The 20,452-nt window shown below is 47.2% G+C and overlaps 1 protein-coding gene across 4 annotated transcripts in view; it reads right to left on the bottom strand.

Annotated features, from left to right (window-relative positions):
* LOC119979502 (multiple epidermal growth factor-like domains protein 6) overlaps positions 1-20,452 on the bottom strand; it is a 451,484-nt gene that overhangs the window by 91,069 nt on the left and 339,963 nt on the right. For all 4 annotated transcript variants that reach the window (XM_038821813.1, XM_038821816.1, XM_038821815.1 and 1 more), the window contains 4 exons: positions 19,553-19,675; positions 17,030-17,167; positions 14,161-14,283; positions 5,968-6,090 (listed from right to left, as the gene is read on the bottom strand). In XM_038821813.1, the coding sequence (XP_038677741.1) occupies positions 5,968-6,090; positions 14,161-14,283; positions 17,030-17,167; positions 19,553-19,675 (507 nt within the window). The remainder of the gene's footprint in view (positions 1-5,967; positions 6,091-14,160; positions 14,284-17,029; positions 17,168-19,552; positions 19,676-20,452) is intronic.

Below are 20,452 nucleotides of genomic sequence, written 5' to 3'. Positions count from 1 at the left end.
TCTCTCCTGGTGTGCTGTCGAGGCTCCAAAGCCTCCAGCCCTCTGCTTGGGCAGCACCAGGCATGCCTGCTGTCCTTAATAGGACTCTGACTGCAGAGGCGACAATTAGGAGGTCACCTCCTAGAAGCTTGCGTCGCCAATGTCTCTGCAAAGCATGGAGGAAAATCCCATCCCAAGTGTCAATAAACGTGAATGTATCCAATCTTTAGCACCACTGATTCAGAAATGGTCCAAAACCATATGTCATTCCTTTCTTACATTGCAAGCAAATTAATCTAGTCACGGCCGATTTTAACTGGGATCTCACTCCATATGGAAATGTTTCCAGTATTGTTTTTTAAATTCTGCTTCTGTCCCATGAGAGTTTTGGCTATCTCCCAGTGTAAATCCCTAGCAAATAAAAGTTGATGTGAAGCATGCGAATGGTGGTTAAGGTTGGTCAATTTAATGTGTTGGAGTCCACAATGTATAACCACAGAGAGGCTCTTCAGAATGACAAACATATCTTCAAATAATTCAAATAATAAAGAAAACATGTTCTTGTTATCCATATCCTGGTTAAACATTTATTCTCTTTCCATTGTCCTTAAAAGCATGCCTAAAATATTTGTGTCATAATAGACTTCCGTTCTTGGAATTTGACAAAATGTCTAATTGCGACAAACTGCTGAGGGACTGACAAGAGAAGCAGCTGGACCGAGTTTTATTTCTGTGCGTACTGCTTATTCGGCAGCTTTACTTTGGCAGAGTTTTGCCTGAAGTTGAGAGGGCCATTTCAGTCAAACAAATAAGCGCAATATCATTAATATTCGGCAGGGTCTGAAATGACAGATCGAGTAAAAAGAGGAACATGCGAAGCTGTGCTGGCGACAGTCTTGTACTCTGCAGTGAAAAGCTCCAGCCAAAAACAACTGGAGTCAAGAGAGACGTAAAAAAAATACCCAACACAGCAGAGGTACAGGGCTGAAAACCGATGAGGACAGCGAGGTTAATAGAACTACGGGTAATAGGGAAAATAAACCTTCCACAGGGATTACATATGGAAATAATATGTTGTTCTCTTGTTTAATAAAAGTTACATTGAGGTAGAGATTGCTTAGCAAACAGATTTGAGTGAAATGTGAGCTCTGCTCAGCAATGTTGCCACTGAAGCCGGGCAAGGTGTGAGAGCGCTTGAGCTGGGTTTGGAGGTAAAGGTAAGGAAGAGAATTGGTATTTATGTAGCATTTTCACATCTCCAGGTTGTCCCAAATCACAAATAGACTACTTTTTAAAATAAAGTCAATGTTTGTGGTAACCCTCATGAGGACCAGGGGGGATGGCTGATTGATCTCCCCATGGGATTCATAGCTTACGCATTGCCCAATGAGAGGGTGGAGATCTGCCCAGCTGGAGCTTGTAAGCAGGAACTTTAAATGTAGCTCCAGGACCCGGGCCAACAGTTCCCGATAGTCCTGGGCTGCGACTTCTGTTTTGTGTGCCGTGGTAGGGGCTTTATCTTCAGTTGAAAAAGTCCGTTTGGACTTTCACTCTGCCGCTTCTGGAATTATTACATTGGCGACGAGGATCATGAACGGGATTCTGAACAGCCGTTTCGAAACTCCCTAACGACAACTCTGGTAAGAAACAAAGCATCAACTCTTTCTTCAAGAGTTGGGGGTTGCTGGGGGGGGGGGGGGGGGGGGGGGGTGTTTGCTGGGGGGGGGGGGGGTTGTGTTGTGAATATAAAATGGGGCATATAGGTTGGTCTGGTGGGCTTGGTATTTATAAGTAGAATTGTATAATGTTCAATGAGTTTTGTGTTTTGCTTATAAAATGGAAAATGTCCTGAATAAAATATTTTAAAAAATAAACAAAAACGAAAAGAAAAACCCGGAAATGCACTTGTTTGGGAAGCTTAAGCCTTATAATGCAAATGTGGAGGACTGGCCCCAGAAAGCCGGATGTATGCCGGAGCGTGGTGACTAGGGGATCTTCACAATAACTTCATTGCAGTGTTAATATAAGTCTACTTGTGATAATAATACAAATTATTATTATAAAGTAATCCTTTTGACAGCATGCAGGGCCCTGACATTCAGCATTATTAAGAGTTTAACTAATCCTACAGCTCTGACACTATGAGCTTGTGGATGTAGTGAAGAACCATTATAATCCAAAGCTGTTTGTAATCCTCCAACATTTAACATGGCTGAGAGGACCCCTGGAGAACCCGTGACAGAATTCCTGGCTAGATTAAGAAAGCTGGCCATATACTGCGGGTTTGGTGCATTTCTGACCAAGATGCTACACGGCCGACTCATGTGTGGGATCAATAATGTCGCGATAAGAAAAATTTGTTGGCAGAGCCCACCGTCGACCTCAAAAGGGCAATAGAATTAGCACTATACTTGCAGAAAGCTGAGAAAAATACACAAGAACTCCAAGCGTTCCAGGTTGGGGAGTTGAGGGGGGGGGACCTCTTACAGAAAAGCCAACATTCCCAGCAAAGGCTCCAATGTGCCTCACTCACCCCCAACTCAACATGCAACAAGAACATACTGGCATCTCAAAAGATGGCCAAATAACTCTATAAGTACCAGGGAAGCCTCCCCCGAGAACTACAAGAATCAGCCGCAGGACTACTGTAAGTGTAGCCAAAGGACACAACCCAGGCTGCCAGGATTAGCAGTATACGTGCCATGCAGGCCAGAATCCAAAGCCACAGGAGTAACAGCTGTCTCCAAGCCCTGCCTGCCTACTGCCTTGCTGCTGCCCTCCATCCTGCCCCAGACTGGTTGCCACAGCCTGTGTGCCACACACAGGACCCACAGCACACTAGAGCTATGGTCCCAACAGGTGCCCACCCCCTCATCACTCAGCCCCATTCATGGGCCCTGCCCGCATGCCGCCAAGCATGTGGCCCGCAGTTTATTATTGCAAGCCTACACTGTTCGAAATAAAAGGCATTTATGGATGTAGCCATTCGACCTCACAGAACCAAGATCATCCTGGTTTTGTTGACCCTGCTCTCTTAGATTTCTTCAGAGAAACTTTGGGCGCGATTCTCCCAGAGAAGGAGAAATCGTAAGGCTGGCGTCAAATCCGGGCGGGTTTGACGCCAGCTCCCCCCCTCCCCGACCGGGAACCGATTCGAATTTCGTTAAGCCCGCTTGCCAGAGTTTGCGCCGGCTAACGCGTCACATGACGTCAGCCGCGCATGCGCGGATTGGAAGACTCCAACCCGCGCATGCGCGGATGACGTCATCGCGCATTTGCGCGCAACCCGCGCATGCGCGGGCCGGGATGCCCCTCAGCCGCCCCGCGAAGTGATACAGCGGAGCGGCGGAAGGACAAAGAGTGCGCGGGTATCGGACCCGCTGCCCGCGATTGGTGCCCACCAATCGCGGGCCCATGGCACCCTTGGCACGGCTGTGGTACTGCCGTGCCAATCGGTGCCATGGTTTTCAAAATCGGCACTTTACGGCCGTTTTTACGAACGGCCAGACGAGGTGTGTTTGCCGTTCGTAAAAACAGCCGTAAAGGGCTGGGAACTCGGCCCATCGGCCAGCTGAGAATCGCTGCTGGCCGTAAAAAAACGGCGGCAGTGATTCGTATCGGGAGTCGGGCGGGGGGGGGAGAGAATAGCGGGAGGGTGTCAGACTAGCGTGGCCGTAAAGTTTTACGAACCCCGCTATTCTCCGCACCGTCGTGAGTGCGGAGAATTGCGCCCTTTGACTTCAAAGAATCTACCCAGTTTGCCGCCTCATCTAAAGTCCATCGATGCACATCCTGTTGGATCAACGAAGCCTGATTTGCTTAGCTATTCAATATATAACATTCAGCAATCGGGGAACCCAACAGCATAGACATCCTGAGTGAGGAAGGGATTCTCATGAGCACCCACTATAATTTCAGCAAAAACCCTCGAGGAGAAGCTGCCATTAGTGTTTATGCTTTTTTTCCTGGCTTTTCCCTCATCTCCCGCTAAAACTATGGTGGGAATTTGTGACAAGCCCCACTAGTGACCAAGCTTTCTGCTGCATGGTGGGACACAGAGTGTGGTTAGATGCAGGGGAAAGCTCCCCTTACCTCAGTACACCACAGAATAGCTCCCTCTACAGTAGCAATGTGGCAGTTTTCCCATACCAGCTTTCCTCTGGTATTTTTGAGTGACTTTGCCATTTTAAACCAACTTAGTATTGTGCTGCAGGTCCATACAATCCTCAGTGCAGAATGAGGCCACTTGACCCATCAAATCTGCACCCACCCTCCAAAGGAGCACCCTACCACGGCCAATTCCCTGCCCTATCCCCGGAATCACATTTAACCTGCACATCTTTGCATATTAAAGGGTAATTTAGCATGGCCAATCCACCTAATTTTGGACTGTGGGAGGAAACCAGAGCACCCGGCGGAAACTCACGCAGAAACGGAGAGAACGTACAGGATCCACACAGGCAGTCACCCACAGCTGGAATCGAACCCGGGTCCCCGGTGCTGTGAGGCAGCAGTGCTAACCACTGCGCCAGGGTGCTGCCCCAAGAACACAAGGACCAGGCTTGAGATTCAGCACCCTGATTCAGATCTCGATGTATCCAGCCTTGACCATTTGCTCATCCCCGATTTTAATCACTTCATCATTGGCAGCTGTGCCTTCAACGTTCTAAACTCTGAAATTCCCACCTTAATCCTCTTTACCTTACTCCTTCTTTCAGGCACTTTGTCACCTTTCTTGGAGGGTCTGGAATTTCCCATCGGCTACGTGTCCCTGATTCAGAACCAAAGGGGATCCTGGGCCCAGGTTTGCCGGTAGCTCAGCTGAAGGTGTAATCTTGAAGGAGGCCTTCTCATTGGCTGCCGCTGTACGTGCCATCAATGGGCTCCCAATGCTACAGAGCAAATTAGAGGGTGGCAGTTCTGAGTTTCCTCACTGGGAGAGGTGGATGCTGTGGAGCCAGGTTCAACACTACAAGGGCACTTTCAGAGGCATAAATTTGAATGAAAAATTCTGAAGGTCAATGCTAGTTGGCCCCTTGGAGCAGAGGGCCAACCTCTCTCTCTCGAGAAATTGTTTGGGCCATGGGTATGGCCTTTCCTGTCCATGTCCTATCGTTAGGGGACGGAGTCTCTGGCCCTGAAACACTCCCTCTCTGCTGCAGGTAGTCCCCCTGCATTCAGCTGGTGACCTCTTGGGTCAAAATGCTGGTGTGGCTGCACAATTGCTCCTAAATAGAATCCTAACTATCATAATTGGCAGTCCATCTCCATGTGCATCTGATTCATTTTTTATTTCACCCCTAGGAAGTGGGAATGCATCAGTGAGAAGTCCCAATGCGGCCCGGCACTATTTTACCATTCCCCTTCCTCCCATCCCCAAGCCGGATGTCACCGGGCCAGGAAACGTTAGCCCGCTATCCTTTTATGTAACTCGGTGTCACACGTTGTCTGTAAAGCACTTTGAAAAGTTTCCCTATGTTAAAGATGCATTATAAATTGTTGTTGTTGGAAATCTTGTAGCAATAGTTTAACATCCATTTTGGATCTTCACATGGCCAGACTGAGCTTGGACAGAAGTCACTATCTCATTGAATAGTCAGCATCTATCCCACGGCCACTGTCCCACTATTCACCTGCCTTTGGCAAGCTTCCTAACTCATTTCAAGGTGAGCATAGTAAGAAGTCTTACAACACCAGGTTAAAGTCCAACAGGTTTGTTTCAAACACTAGCTTTCAGAGCACTGCTCCTTCCTCAGGTGACCTCAGGATTCACCTGAGGAAGGAGCAGTGCTCCGAAAGCTGGTGTTTGAAACAAACCTGTTGGATTTTAACCTGGTGTTGTAAGACTTCTTACTGTGCTCACCCTAGTCCAACGCCGGCACCTCCACAACATTTCAAGGTGACCTGGGCTTTGCAAAATGAAACATTGGTAGTTCGGCCGATATGAAATCCTATCTGAGAAACTGTCCATGCCAGACTGAAACATACGTGCACAGCTCTTCCGATCTTCCTCCAGCTTGTGTCCGATATTGCAGAAACACTGGAAGGATCCAGCTGTGTTGTGGCAGGTGTGCTCGCAGATGTCATTTTCTGCGATGCATTCATCAACATCTGAAAAGAAAATGCAAAGAGACGTCAGCGTGGATATCAGAAAAGCTTCCACTCATCACTCGACTAATTTCAAAGCTCTCATTGGAGTAAGAAAGAATCAGCTGCAATGGAAGTGAATATTGATGCACTTCATCAAGACTAAAGTAAACTGCCTGAATTATATCAAATGGTCAGCTTGGTATATCAGTGATTCATCTTGCTAAAAATCTTCAGGCGTTTTTTTAATCACTAATCGTCACTTTTTGATTTATCTTGTCTGCAGTATGGGCCAAGACTCAAGGTTCTTCATCTCGAAAGAACACATTGTAATGGAGTGCACTCAGGGTGGCTTCCTTTCTTGTGAAATAATTCCTCCATTATTGGTGTGACATTCTATGCTCATCCACAAACTGGGATAAAGAATCCCACTTGAACTAAATTAGCTGTTTTTCTCCCATTGCAAAACTGATGGGTAATATCGCAGGATAAAAGCAAATTACTGCGGATGCTGGAATCTGAAACCAAAGAGAAAATGCGAGAAAATCTCAGCAGGTCTGGCAGCATCTGTAGAGAGAGAAAAGAACTAGCGTTTCGAGTCCAGATGACCCTTTGTCAAAGCTCCGTCGGAGACGAAGACAGTCACTAAGGAAGGAAATATGGCTGTGGAAGCGAGTCTTGGTAAATACCTTGTCCAACAGTAAGAGAGAAATGGAAAGCAGTGAAGGTGGATAGTGGGGGAGGGCCATACAGAAATCCTGTCGGAGAGAAGAGCAGTACTTCTTCAGGATAGGCATTCCTGGAAAGCTAATGTTGGACAAAGGGTCATCTGGACTCGAAATATTAGCTCATTTCTCTCCCTACAGATGCTGCCAGACCTGCTGAGATTTTTCAGCATTTTCTCTTTGGTAATATTGAAGGATGGTTCAGATTCATTATGAATCTTACGAGATTTTATTACCAACAGAATGTGCTGGAAATACTTAGTAGATCAGGCAGCAGCTGTAGAGAGAGAAACAGAGTTTCAGGATGAAGAACTTAACAGAACTGTTTTGATGATAAATCACTGACCTGAAACATAGCTCAGAACAGGATGCTGCCGTCAAGCCAAAAAGGCATTCTGCCTATCACATGAATGAGTAATGTGGTATATGAATTTCAGTGCCAGTGTGATGTAGGCCATACACCCAAACAATTGGTGGATTGTATCATACATCTTGTCATTTCCACTGTTTGCAGCGGGCAAGATACAGACCATACCCAACCAGCCCAGGCCTTCACAGTAACTTCATTGCAGTGTTAATGTGAGCCTACTTGTGACACTTATAAAGATTATAATTAAAACTCAAAACACAGTGCCCAACATTAAATGTGATTCCACGATTGGACAACATTTGCTAAATAATGCTCAGTGTGCTAAGAATTATTCTGACAACCAATTTAAGATTGTCAGTTGGGGTCACGGTGTGGCATATCTACCTGTACCGGAAGTTATATATATATATATAAAAGAGGACCCTGCTCTTTGCAGACAAAATAACATATAGACACATTGCACCTTTTCCAGCTGAGCAAAATAAATGACAGCCATTTGCTGATTCACTCCCGAGGGAAATGGCTTGATCGATCAGATCGATCAGATTCAAGTAGCCTGGTTTAAATTTCAAACACTGCTTGGCAGTTAACTGTCAGTCACCATCAACTAGTACATTCTCCATGCCAACGCGACTACAAATCAGGGTATACTTTCCAACCAATCAGCACTCTCTCCACATACGGTATAAATTTGTTGTTTCTCCTCACACTGGTATTCTTGCAAATGGTCCGGATGTGAATGAAACAAAAGAGCTGTGACAAAGGATTTCAGCAATATTCAAGTTCTGTATTACCAAATATCTATTTTTGGGCGTTCTATTGTATTTCAGATCTCTAACATACTTAGTATTTTGCTTTTGTATTCATTGAATTTCAGACAGGTACAGATCCATGATCAAACCTCAGCCTCAGTGCGTTTTAATATGTTCAGGGCGTTCCTGGGAATTAGTCAATATTTGCTCGGGTTCCCGTGAACATGGCAATAGTTAGAGGGAGGTTCTGGGAAGGTGCCAGTATTTGGAGGAAGTTGAGCGAAGATGTCAATATTATCAGGAGGTTCCTTGGAATGTGCCAACCGTGTCTATATTTGTGAGGGGATGCGGTGTGTCCACTAGGGTTGCCAACTGTGATTAAATGTATTGCAGGAGGTTTCATCACATGACTTGCCCTCATGCTCCATCAGCCACTACATCCATTCTTGTGATTCCTTCTTACACCAATAGGAAAGCAAAAAGACTCATTACCAGTATAATTGAATAAAGCTCAACTGGCAGTCAAACAGCCATTTCTCCCCCCCATAACCCCATTTTCAATATTTTTATACCTGGTGAAGTGAAATGTTCCAAGAGAATTTAAAGAAACAATCTTTTTAAATGTCCCAATAATTTTTCTCCAGGTTTGCATGCAGCATTATCCTGGAGAATGACCTTCAATCCCTGGACACTCCAGGCCAATCCTGGAGGATTGGCAACCTTAAGGACCACACAAAAGATTTGACAACCCGCGTTCTCATAAAATGTTAATAACTCGATCCATTTCATCCAGGAACACCAGTGGCTCATTGGCTAATAAGGCCGGGAAACATTGGAAATATTCACTCTCCTCACAGCACTACCTCGGCTGTTGCCTAGTTTAGTTAAAGAAGGAAGAATATGTGATGGAGACTACTCAAAGGAAAGGCAACAAATTCTAAAAATGATTACCAAAACCTTCAAAGGGTTAAAAAGGAAATCATTTCTTATGAAATAAATCTGAGTTTGTCTCAAATCTGACTGAAATTAAAGTGCACAAAGCTTTCACATTACCATGGGACTTGGGAAAGTACATGCATCATTTCAAAGTAAATTTGGGGCAGGATTTTCAATTACCAAATCCAGGGACAAGGAAATAAATCCCTTACCTCCAGTTGGAACTGATTTTGGTGCAGGAACAGCAGCTGGAACCTGCTGTCCCATTAACATTCACATCAACAATTTCTCAAATGCTCGCACAGCTGATTGTTACAAGTTTTCAAAATTGAAATGTTCTATTTTTGTTTTGCTTTGTTGCTTCACAACCACTGACTCCTGTCCAACATCAACAGTCCGATAATCACAGGAGATGGGTCTCAGCAGTGAGCACCGTCCTAGTTTGCCAACTCAGTTAGGTTTAGTAGCAAATTGGGCTGAATACATTCTGCTCTGGAAGAAATGTAATCCTAGATGCATGAAAAATGTAATGGGTGAATTTCCTCTCTTTGGTGAAAATGTCCAGGCAGCTCCAATGTACAGGAAAAGCTATTGCACCGGCAGACCTAAAGTACAGATGCATCTAAACTATAAAACACAGGCAAGCCTATATTACAGCTAAACCTAAAACACAGGGATGTATGAAATACAGATAAAACTAAAGTGAAAGCAACCCTAAATTACGGGCTAACCTAAAGTACAGGCTCACCTAAAGCACAGGCAAACCATAAAACAGGGAAATATAAAGTACAAGCTAACCTATAGGGCAGCACGGTAGCATTGTGGATAGCACAATCCCTTCACAGCTCCAGGGTCCCAGGTTCGATTCCGGCTTGGGTCACCGTCTGTGCGGAGTCTGCACATCCTCCCCGTGTGTGCGTGGGTTTCCTCCGGGTACTCCGGTTTCCTCCCACAGTCCAAAGATGTGCAGGTTAGGTGGAGTGGCCATGCTAAATTTCCCTTAGTGTCCAAAATTGCCCTTCGTGTTGGGTGGGGCTACTGGGTTATGGGGATAGGGTGGAGGTATTGACCTTGGGTAGGATGCTCTTTCCAAGAGCCGGTGCAGACTCGATGGGCCAAATGGCCTCCTTCCGCACTGTAAATTCTATGTATGTAAACACAGGCAAATCTAAATAACAGACACATTGGGCGGGATTCTCCATTGGCTGACGGCAAAATCGCGAAACTCGTTTGGGCGGAGAATAGGTTTCTGCACTAAAATCGTGGCAGGCACCGATTTGACACAATTCTCTATCACCTTGGCTTCCGGTGTGCACCATGGAGTAAGTGGTCACACACAAGGCAGCTCCTGCCCAAGGTTACAGAAAAGAGCTCTTTTTTAAGCAATACGGGGTGGAATTTTGATGTTGGAGGAATACTTTCCCCCAGGAATGGTATGTTTCTTGGTTACCAGACCCGCAGAAACAGTGAAAGATTTGGATGAAGCTACAGCAGAGACAAAAGCCTCTTCCAGCATGCAGGCGGGGGAAGGGCGAGCTTAAAGGCCTCAAGCTGATTTGAGGGCCTTTATGAAAGCTGAATTCTAGCAGCACAGGGAACAACTGTGAAAAGATCTCACAACAGGGCTGGTTTAGCTCACTCGGCTAAATCGCTGGCTTTTACAGCAGACCAAGCAGGCCAGCAGCACGGTTCGATTCCCGTACCAGCCTCCCCGGACAGGCGCCGGAATGTGGCGACTAGGGGCTTTTCACAGTAACTTCATTGAAGCGGACTCGTGACAATAAGCAATTTTCATTTCATCTCATTTTCATTTCATTTCAAAGGCCATTGGAGAAGGGGTGACGGCTGACTTCCGGTGACGGCGGGCGGGAGGCAGCCGCGTGTTGGAGGGCTCCCGTTCGGGAATGGCATTGTCGGGGATTAACGCCCGGTCCTAGGGGCAGCGAAGACGGTGAAGGCCAGGAGAAAGTACAGGGAAGGGATATGTCGAGGTCCAGTAAGAAAACAGCTGTGAAAACAGCTGAAAGTTCGTTGGGGAGTAGAAAGGTCACCGCAGGGTCACCAAGGAAAATGGAGGCTGGAGCACCGGGGCATTGCTTACGGCTGAAGAAATAACTACGGTAATGGCTGCGGAATTCGAAAGGCAGTTTATAAAATACATGGAGACAATGAGGAAGGAGATGAGGGAGGTTTTGAGTTTGCTGGTGGAGGAGGCGATTTCCCCGGTGGCGGTGGCGAGTGCAGTGGCGGAGGTGCGGGAGCAAGGGAGATGCTGAAGGAAGTGGAGGAGACATTATTGCAGCATGGTGATCAACCTACCTCGATGGGGAAGGAGATGCGGAAGGTGCTGGAGGTGAACAAGGCTCTGCGAGGAAAAATGGAAGACCTGGAAAACAGATCCGGGCGACAGAATTTGAGGATTGTGGGGCTGCCCGAAGGAGTTGAAGGGCCGAGACCGACTGAGTATTTTGCTGCGATGCTGGGGGAGGGGGAGGATCCCTCCCGATATGAACTGAATTGGGCTCATCAGTCATGGAGGTCTGTACCAAAGGCGAGTGAGCCGCCAAGGGTAGTGACTCTGTGCTTCCGTAGGTACAGTGTGAAGGAGAAGGTCCTGTGCTGGGCCAAGCAGAAGCGGGTGGTGCAGTGGGCTGGAGCTGGTATATGTGTATACCAGGACTTTACGGTGGAGATGGCAAGGAGGCGGGCTGCTTTCAACCGGGTGAAGAGGGCACTGTACATTAGCAAGGTGCAGTGTGGCATTGTATATCCAGCGAAGCTGAGGGTGACTTACAAGCTCAAGGACTTTTATTTTGGAACGGCGGAAGCAGCGGAGGAGTTTGCGAAGGCAGAAGGACTGTGGCAGAGCTGAGAAATTGAGAAATGGCCACGTGCCGATGTAACCTCATGACTGTATTTTCTTTTTTTTTGTTTGTTTGTTTCACTGCGTGCGGGTGTATGGGCTAAAGGAGCCAGTGTTGTATATATTTGGACAAGGGAAGTGATGGGCCTTTCACTCGAAGTGAGGGCTCTTTGGGGTGTAGGTGGATATGCGGGGTTTGTGCGCTAAAAGGTTTTTTTTTTGGGCTTTCCTAGGGTAGGACAAGGGGGAAAGGGACCTGGGCGGGGGCCTCCACGCTGGCCAGTCTAAGCCGGCCAGTGAACGGGAGTGAGGTGTGGGGAGGGGCTGCGGCCATATATTGACAGGTGGGCCGTTGTTTGGGGTGCTGGGAGAATAGGATCGTTGTTATTGTTAAGGGGATTGATTTTGTATTTGTTACCGTTTACTGTTTGTGGGTGGGGTATAAATTTTGGAGGAAAATGTGAAAATGGAGAATAAAAACATTTATTTTTTTAAAAATTCTCCATCACCTCGACAGCGGCGTCAATGCAGTCCGAAACGCACGTACACTAAGCACCGTTTGCATATCATTATCGGGCCCAACCCAGTATTTTCCACGATGCTCTGCATCCGATGGGCTGAGTTCCCAACAGCGCAGTTCACCCGTGCTTTTCAAAATCGTGAAATTGGCGTGGCAGCTGCTGCGGGAGAGGGGGTACAGAAAGTGTCCAACATCGCCATAGTTTGCTGGCAGCTGTGCTGCTGGCTGGGGGTCTTCTGCCAGGAACGGGGGAGTAACGAGGTGGGCCGTGGGGTCGGAGTGGACTGGCACGGAACATCATTGCCGCAGCCGGAAAGGCAGCCATGCAGTTGCGCACGCGCTAATAGCCCACTGTGAACTTAGAGCCACGAGTCGTGTGGGTGACCCCCCAGGACACCCCACTGGGTGCCCTCTGGCCCCAGCTGACCCATCAGCTGTATGGGCGTGCTCCAGCACAACCAGTGCCATCTTGTTGGCTGGGATGAGTGTGTGTGGGGAGTGTAATGTGTAAATGGGGCTGCTGCTTGTCAGCCTCCCGAGCGTCAATCACGGACCCGGTAAATCACGCACCATTTTTCATCGGAATCGATTGTGTTCCACGTGGCAATGGTGCTAGCCCCTCCACAGTTACTGAATCGATCCATGTTCGGCGCCAGTTTTGCAGTTGTGAAGGTCCATGAATTCTGCAACAGCGGCAACACTTAGTCTCAGAAACGGAGAATCCCGCCCATTAATTTTATCCTTAAGATTAGCAACAAAGTTTTCAACCAGTTGGGAGTTCAACTTGTACTGAGAATAGACTTACAATTATAAAGCATCTTATGATCACAAAACAGGTTCTAATTGATAGATCACTAGTCAGATCTGTTACTGCTCACAATTATTACTCAGGCAGTCTTTGCAAAGAGCTTGCGCACAGTAAAGTCCCACAACCAACAAGAAAATAAATGATCAGATTATCTATTATTGATGGTGCTGGTTGAAAGGAATATTGGTCAGAGAGCACCCTGTTCTTCAAGAGTGCTGTGGAAGTTTTTGCACACACCTGAGCAGACAGGTGAGGCTTAAGTTTAACATCCCATCTGAACAAATGCCATATCCAATAATAATGCACTCCTTCCCTACTGCACTGACAAACCTAGATTGTGTGGAGATTGAACCCCCTGCTACCTGACCCCTAAAATGAGAATCAGCTGAGCCAAGCTAATCTTGGGGCCTTACCAGCGGCTAATTAGACAATATCTGACAGTTCTTGCAAATTGATTTAACCTTAAAATGAGAAAGAGCTCGAGTCAATGGGGAACAGTGAAAGGATAAGTTAGAGGTGGAAATGGTGAAATAAATCTTGGTCTCCACAAAGCGAAGATGCAAGGAGAAGATAGAGTGTGTAAGATGGAAGACTTAGAGGTTACAGAGAGTGTACAGATTAGAACAGATCTGGATGGGTTCCTGCAATTAGAAGACATTTCAAGTTATAGAGAATATTCGGTTTACGGAATAGTGATACTGGCCATCATGGTCATCTGAAGTTTCATCGTTCGCGTTTTAGGAAATATCCTAGAGTTTATTCCTAAACTTCTCTCATGATCATTCCTCTGTTGTATTTACCTCTCTTCCAAGGGTTGTGGGTAGAGGGGAGTTGATGACAGGCATCTGCTGAACCACCTAAAGATGGGTCAGGCTTCATAACCCAAAAGAGTATTTCATTTCCTTTCTCTTACGCTCAACAGAAAGAGGAAGGAAATTACAAGATTGATGATACTGGTATCAATAGGAAAGAAAGTTTGAGAGGGGGCGACTGGAGAGTAAAGTTATCAAAAGACAGTCTTTATCTTGTTGCGTTTGGCTAGAAATACTGCACCTTTACTAGTAGGTATTGAGTTTGAATCCAGCCACATTAGATATATAACTGAACTTTCAATTCTTACCATCACATGTGCAACCATCCAGACTGAGCCGATAGCCTGCATGACAACCACACTCATATCCACCAGGAGTGTTGAAACAGTCCTGTAGACAGCAGCCAGCACCGGCGTCACACTCATCCACATCTGTATGAGAGCAAAATAAACATCAATCTGCTCCTCCGTGAAAATGAGATCTCTCCACACTTGGCATTGTTAGTTCACCAAACCCCTTCCTTCCCATATCTCTCTTTGTCCCTCCAAACATATTCAGCAGCCAGCTCTGAGCAAATTCCGAGACTTGAGACTGTTGATCCGCTAGATAGATCCGCTCATGGTTTGGGGACATCTTGTTCTCAATCAAAACATGCTTTTAAATTCTGATTCGGGTTCAAATAATGGCGTATAATTTAAACAACTTAAAGAAAGAACGTGCATTTATATAGCACCTTTCATGACCTCAGAACATTTTGAAACACTCTACAGCCAATCAGGTGCTTATTTTGGAGATTGGTCTCTGTTGTGATGTATTTAAAAGCTGTACATTGCTTTTATTGGCTGACCCATTGGTAACTTTAATACCAGCCAGGCGAGATAGCTCAATATAAACTGACAGCTAAGTGCTACGTCGGAGAAAAAGGCTGGAATTCTCTGACAGTTGGGAATCTCTGTTCCTGTCGACAGCGCACACCCGCCCGTGGCTTTCCCGGCGGTGGGGTGGCTTCAATGTGAAAGTCCATTGACAGCAGGGGGGAGTAGAGAATCCCCCCCCCCCCCCGCCAGCGAATGGGGCGCCTGGGGAATCGGAGAATCGAACCCAATATATATCCAAGCCAGGAACTTCCTCAGAGTTGCTCCTGTTCTGTGTTGATCTGTGAGGAGTGTAGCAATACATGGTTTACATGAAATAATGCTGGCCGGGTGGGGACATGTTAAGAAACTTCCTGCCTAGGGCAGCACGGTGGCCTAGTGGTTAGCACAACCGCCTCACGGCGCTGAGGTCCCAGGTTCGATCCCGGCTCTGGGTCACTGTCCGTGTGGAGTTTGCACATTCTACCCGTGTCTGCGTGGGTTTCACCCCCACAACCCAAAAATGTGCAGAGTAGGTGGATTGGCCACGCTAAATTGCCCCTTAATTGGAAAAAATAATTGGGTAATCTAAATTTATATTAAAAAAACTTCCTGCCATGCTGTTCTGGCCGAGAATGGAGTTAGTCGCCACTAAGCTTCTAATCCCCACTGATTTTCAGCTCATTGATACTCTGTACATTTCACACCCTGAACATTTACCTGGACTTGGAACCTCTGCAAATCTCGAAACCAAAAGGGGAATTACATAATTCCCCCACACATTTCGCTTGGCATACTAGAAAACTGCCAGGGAAGCATGTAAGGGGATTACAAAGCTGTGTATCGATGGGGTTTATGATTTAGGTGTCACTTGGCATCATTCACATTTGATATTGGTATTGATACATTATTGGTATCTGCATCTGGACAAGTAGGGCACCAGTATTGATACATGAAGGAATTGTTAAAAGATCCCAGCCATTAGGCTTATTAAATATGTCTGTGTCCAATTCTCCTGAGGCCTGGGAACTAACAGCGATGGCCGACGGGGAGATGACCCCCCCCCCTCCCCCCCCCCCCCCCCGCCCCGCACATGTGCTGGGATGATGTCAGCAGCCGCTGACGCTCCCGCGCATGCGTGGACTTTTGCCGGCTGCCGGAGTCCCTTCGGCCCCGGTTGGCGTGGCGCCAAAGGCCTTTCCCGCTGGCCGGCGGAGCGCCAACCACTCCAGCGCGGGCCTAGCCCCTCAATGTGAGGGCTTGGCCCCTAAAGGTGCAGAGGATTCCGCACCTTTGGGGCGGCCCGATGCTGGAGTGGTCCACGCCACTCCATCCCGCCGGGACCCCCTGCCCCGCCGGGTAGGGGAGAATCCAGCTCCGGGGTGCCATTTTCAAAGGCTGCCCAGATCTCAAAGTGGGTTTGAGGGTCCCCCATGCATCCCCACCCACGGACATCATGACCCCCTGCAGACATGTGCAACATTACCTACCCTCGACCCCAGAAGGACTACCTGCCCCCCGTGTGTCCGTGTGAGCCCCTTCACCACCCTGGCATGATGGTGTCCCTGACCCGCACCTGTCCATCCTCGTGTGCATCAGTGCATTTCCACCCCCCCCCCCCCCACCCACCACCATGTGGGCATACTCCACTATGGGGTTGCGGAGGGCATCAATGTGGCCCGTCCCTCTCAATCCCCCTTTTCAGGCCCCCCTTCACCTCTCCATCTCTCATAACCCCTCTTCATACCCCCCCATTTTGTGGGCATGGTCCCCTCAGACCCTGTCCCTTGGCACCCTGGCAGTGCAAACCTGGCATCTGGGCACTATGCCTGGTGCCCCTGCAGTGTCAACCTGGCATCCCCCTCCAATTGCCTCCAACTACCCCCCTCCACCCTCCTCCGGAATGGCCATCATGCCTGGTCTTCATTTGTGGAGTCCAGTACTAATCCACACCAGAGTGAGGCCTTGCCGGCACAGTTGGTTATTGCCTGGAACTACTGGGAGAATGCGGCCTCAAAAAGGCTGTGCCTATTTACATTAGCGTCATGGCTCATTTAAATATAATTATCTAGATCACGGCCAGCAAGGGTTGAGTGTATCGCCATCGGCTCAGTACGTGGCGCAAAACCCGTTTTGCTCCTCTCCCAATATGCACCCGGTTCAATGGGATCAGTGCCGGGGGCTACGGGGTGGAAAAATCATGCCCATTGCGTGCTATTCAATATTTAATTGAGTTGTTGTAAGTTATCGAAATGGTCAGTGCTGATGCCCATGAACATGAACCACCAACAACTAAAGAAATATCACCTTTGTCGAGCCTTACCTATACACGTCTTCTGATCAGCATCCAGGTGAAAGCCTTGATTGCAGCTACATAGCGGACCACTGGATGTGTGGCGACAGTGATGGGAGCAGCCCCCGTTGTTTGATTCACAACTGTTGACGATTTCCATCTCAATTCCTGTAAATGAAGCCGTTGGATACTTTCAGTACTCTCTCTCGCACTTCTTGCATGCTATTTCTATTCTGGGGCCATCCATAGCGACACCAAAGGTAAACTGGCTGATTTGTCCAGGTTGCCTGAACAGGCACAGTATGAACATAAGAACTAGGAGCAGGAGTCGGCCATCTGGCCCCTCGAAACTGCTCCGCCATTCAATGAGATCATGGCTGATCTTTTGTGGACTCAGCTCCACTTTCCGGCTCGAACACCATAACCCTTAATCCCTTTATTCTTCAAAAAACTATCTATCTCTATCTTTAAAACATTTAATGAAGGAGCCTCAACTGCTTCACTGGGCAAGGAATTACATAGATTCACAACCCTTTGGGTGAAGAAGTTCCTCCTAAACTCAAAAACTAAACTGAAAGCAGTACAATACTTATAAAAGAGCAGAGCTTCTCCCGAATTCCTGGCCAATATTTATCCCTCAATCAACATCATCTGAACTGATTATCGAGCCATTATGTCATTAGTATTTGAAGGCCCTAGCTGTGCACAAATTGTCTGCCATGTTTTCCTCCATGATAATAGTAATTGTGGACAAGCTTTCCCTCAGGGGGGTGGGAAACAGAGGTTGGGACTGTGTCTGGGTGCTGAACCCACTCCTGGGGAAAAACAGTCACTTATTGTGACTTACAAAGCAAGGGAATGGTTGCCATTATTCTGGAGACTTCCAGCTTGAATGGAGCCGCAGGTTTTAATGGAAGTCAAGTGAGGGAAGGATCGCTTGAGATGCCATCCCTCCAACATTTTAAAACCTTAAATTAAAAGATGGCCTTTGCAGCTGGGGAGTGCCCCTCTTCAGCGTGCCTGATGGCTGCCCCTGCATTCCTTCCTGGAGTGTTCATCCCCTGGCCTGCCGCTAGGAAACTGCGTCCAGACACCTAAACAGGGCCTCACTGCTCGCAGGAACCTGGAGGTCAAGTGGGAAATCTGTTGGCCTCCCTTAAATGGCATTAATAGGCCTCTAGGGAGCCATAATGGCTACCTCCTGGATGTAGGAGGGTAATCCTGCTGGTCCCTGATCCCACCTCAGCAAAAATGGCCCAAAGTAGGGTTGGAACCGGGAAGTAGCCCGCCAGACAGTGGGGTGATTTTTAGCCCCTGCCTGTCACCATACAAGGCCCTGGCAGGGGCTGAAAAATCAGCCCTATATTACAAATGAATGTGAAGCACCCTGGGCTATCCTGAGGTGCTGAAAGGTGCTACATGAATACAGGTCTGACCTGCTTTCTTTCATTAAACATCCTAAATGGCAGCAGTGTGTCACCATACCTCCCGCACAATGCACTGCTGAAAACTGACCAAACACTGAACTAAATGCCACCCTTTCAGCATATGGGCAAGACAAGTGATAAAAAAATTGGAATCATTTCAGAAACAACTCCAAGAGACAGAAGCACAACATCCCAAAGTGTTTTATGGTCAATAAACTAAGTGTAATCCCCGGTTCCAACCCTACTTTGGGCCATTTTTGCTGAGGTGGGATCAGGGACCAGAAGGACTACCCTCCTGCATCCAGGAGGTAGCTACCATGGCTCCTTAGAGGCCTGTTGAAATGTAGAAAACACGACAGTCAGTTTTCACACTGCAAGGTCCCAACAACAGCGAATGAGATAAAATACAAGATCAAGCTGCCAAATATATGGAACTGTCCTGCAGCTATTGTGCCAATGCATATTTGATCATTTTAAAGCTCCCTCTGTACTTTGCCGCCAGGGCAGGTGGAGTACACATTAGGTACCAGGTAAAGCTCTCTCCACATTGCCCCATCAAACACTCCCAGGTCAGGCACAGTATGGGTTAAATTCAAGGTAAAGTTTCCTTTATGCTGTCTCAGACTTATTTTACACAGGCCCATTAGAGCCAAGAAGTAAAGAGATGTTAAACGCCTTGGCCTGAGCTGGATTCAACCCAGCCACACCAGATAAAAAACACAAGCTGGACTAACTAGTTCTCAATAAAATATATTTACTTGTGCCTTTAGAAGTTGTGATCGCTGCTTTTACTGTGCACCACATCATCCCTTAGTGACTCCTAAATACAGAAATGAGGTTCTACCTTCCATTTATAGAATAGCATTTACAATGTTTCCCTGTGTATACATGGAGGTTGTTACTGTTAACACTTCACCATTTCTGTCCTTCTGTACAGACTCCTTCTGTGAGATCACAGAGGTTTTACACAATAGTATTTATTCCCTTACAGTGAATTCTACTCAGGAGTCCAGAGTTAATGTTAGGAGTATATTAGTGGGATTGGTCTGATAATCCTTCATCCTGACATTTTCCTCACCGCTGCCCCGCCCAGTACCAGTATGAAGGACTCAACAGGTTAACTTACGGTAGCACTGCTTCCCATTGGCACCCAGCTCATAGCCTGCGTTACAGACACAGGAAAATGATCCACGAGCATTGAGGCATCCATGTGAACAATCGGCTAATCCAATCACGCACTCATCAATATCTGGGGAGAGAGAGAGAAATTACTGACCCAGTAATGTACAGTAATAGCAATAGTTCACCATCAGCCCTGTGCTCACTAATCTACACTGACTCCCATTCCAGCAATGCCCCAGTTTTAAAATTCTCATCCTCCTGCTCAAATACATCATGGCCTCCCTATGAATGTAACCCTAAGTTCCAGAACTATTTACTGAAGCCTCTCCAATTCTCTACCACATTGTTCTCCTTTAAGACACTGCTTCAAACCTGCCTTTTTGACGAGGCATTTGGCCACTGACCATTTGAGGTCATTTGGGGGAGATGGTGGTTTGCGGTAAGGTGATACTGGTAATCCAGAGCCCCAGGCTATGCTCTTGGGAACATAAGTTCAAATCGCTCACAGAATTCAATTAATAAACCAGGAGTTGAAAGCTAGTCTCAAAAATAGTGGCCATAAAACTATCATTGACTGTTGTAAAAACCCCATCTGTGTTGTAGTGATCCTCGCCTGAGTGTGTACAGAAGGGGCTGATGGGAAATGGAAGTACCACCAGGGGGCAGCACGGGGACATATAAGAGTGATGCCGAAGGCCCGCCCTCGCTCACTTTGGCCGGAGAGACAGGGGAGCAGGACAGGACGGAAGTTGAGCTCAGGGCTGCAAGTGGTTAGGCCTAGTTGCAGAGCATAGAAAAGCAGTATCTTTACAAGTGCATTCTGGAAGTAAAAGCTAACAAAGTAATTTATTGTGGAGCACAATAAACCATCCTTCAACTGCTAAACGACTTCTAGCATTCTGTT

This window comes from Scyliorhinus canicula, chromosome 16 (assembly GCF_902713615.1).
Source record: "Scyliorhinus canicula chromosome 16, sScyCan1.1, whole genome shotgun sequence".
Lineage (NCBI taxonomy): Eukaryota > Metazoa > Chordata > Chondrichthyes > Carcharhiniformes > Scyliorhinidae > Scyliorhinus > Scyliorhinus canicula.
Note: the sequence above shows the minus strand (reverse complement) of the source record. Positions and strands in the feature narration are given on the sequence as shown.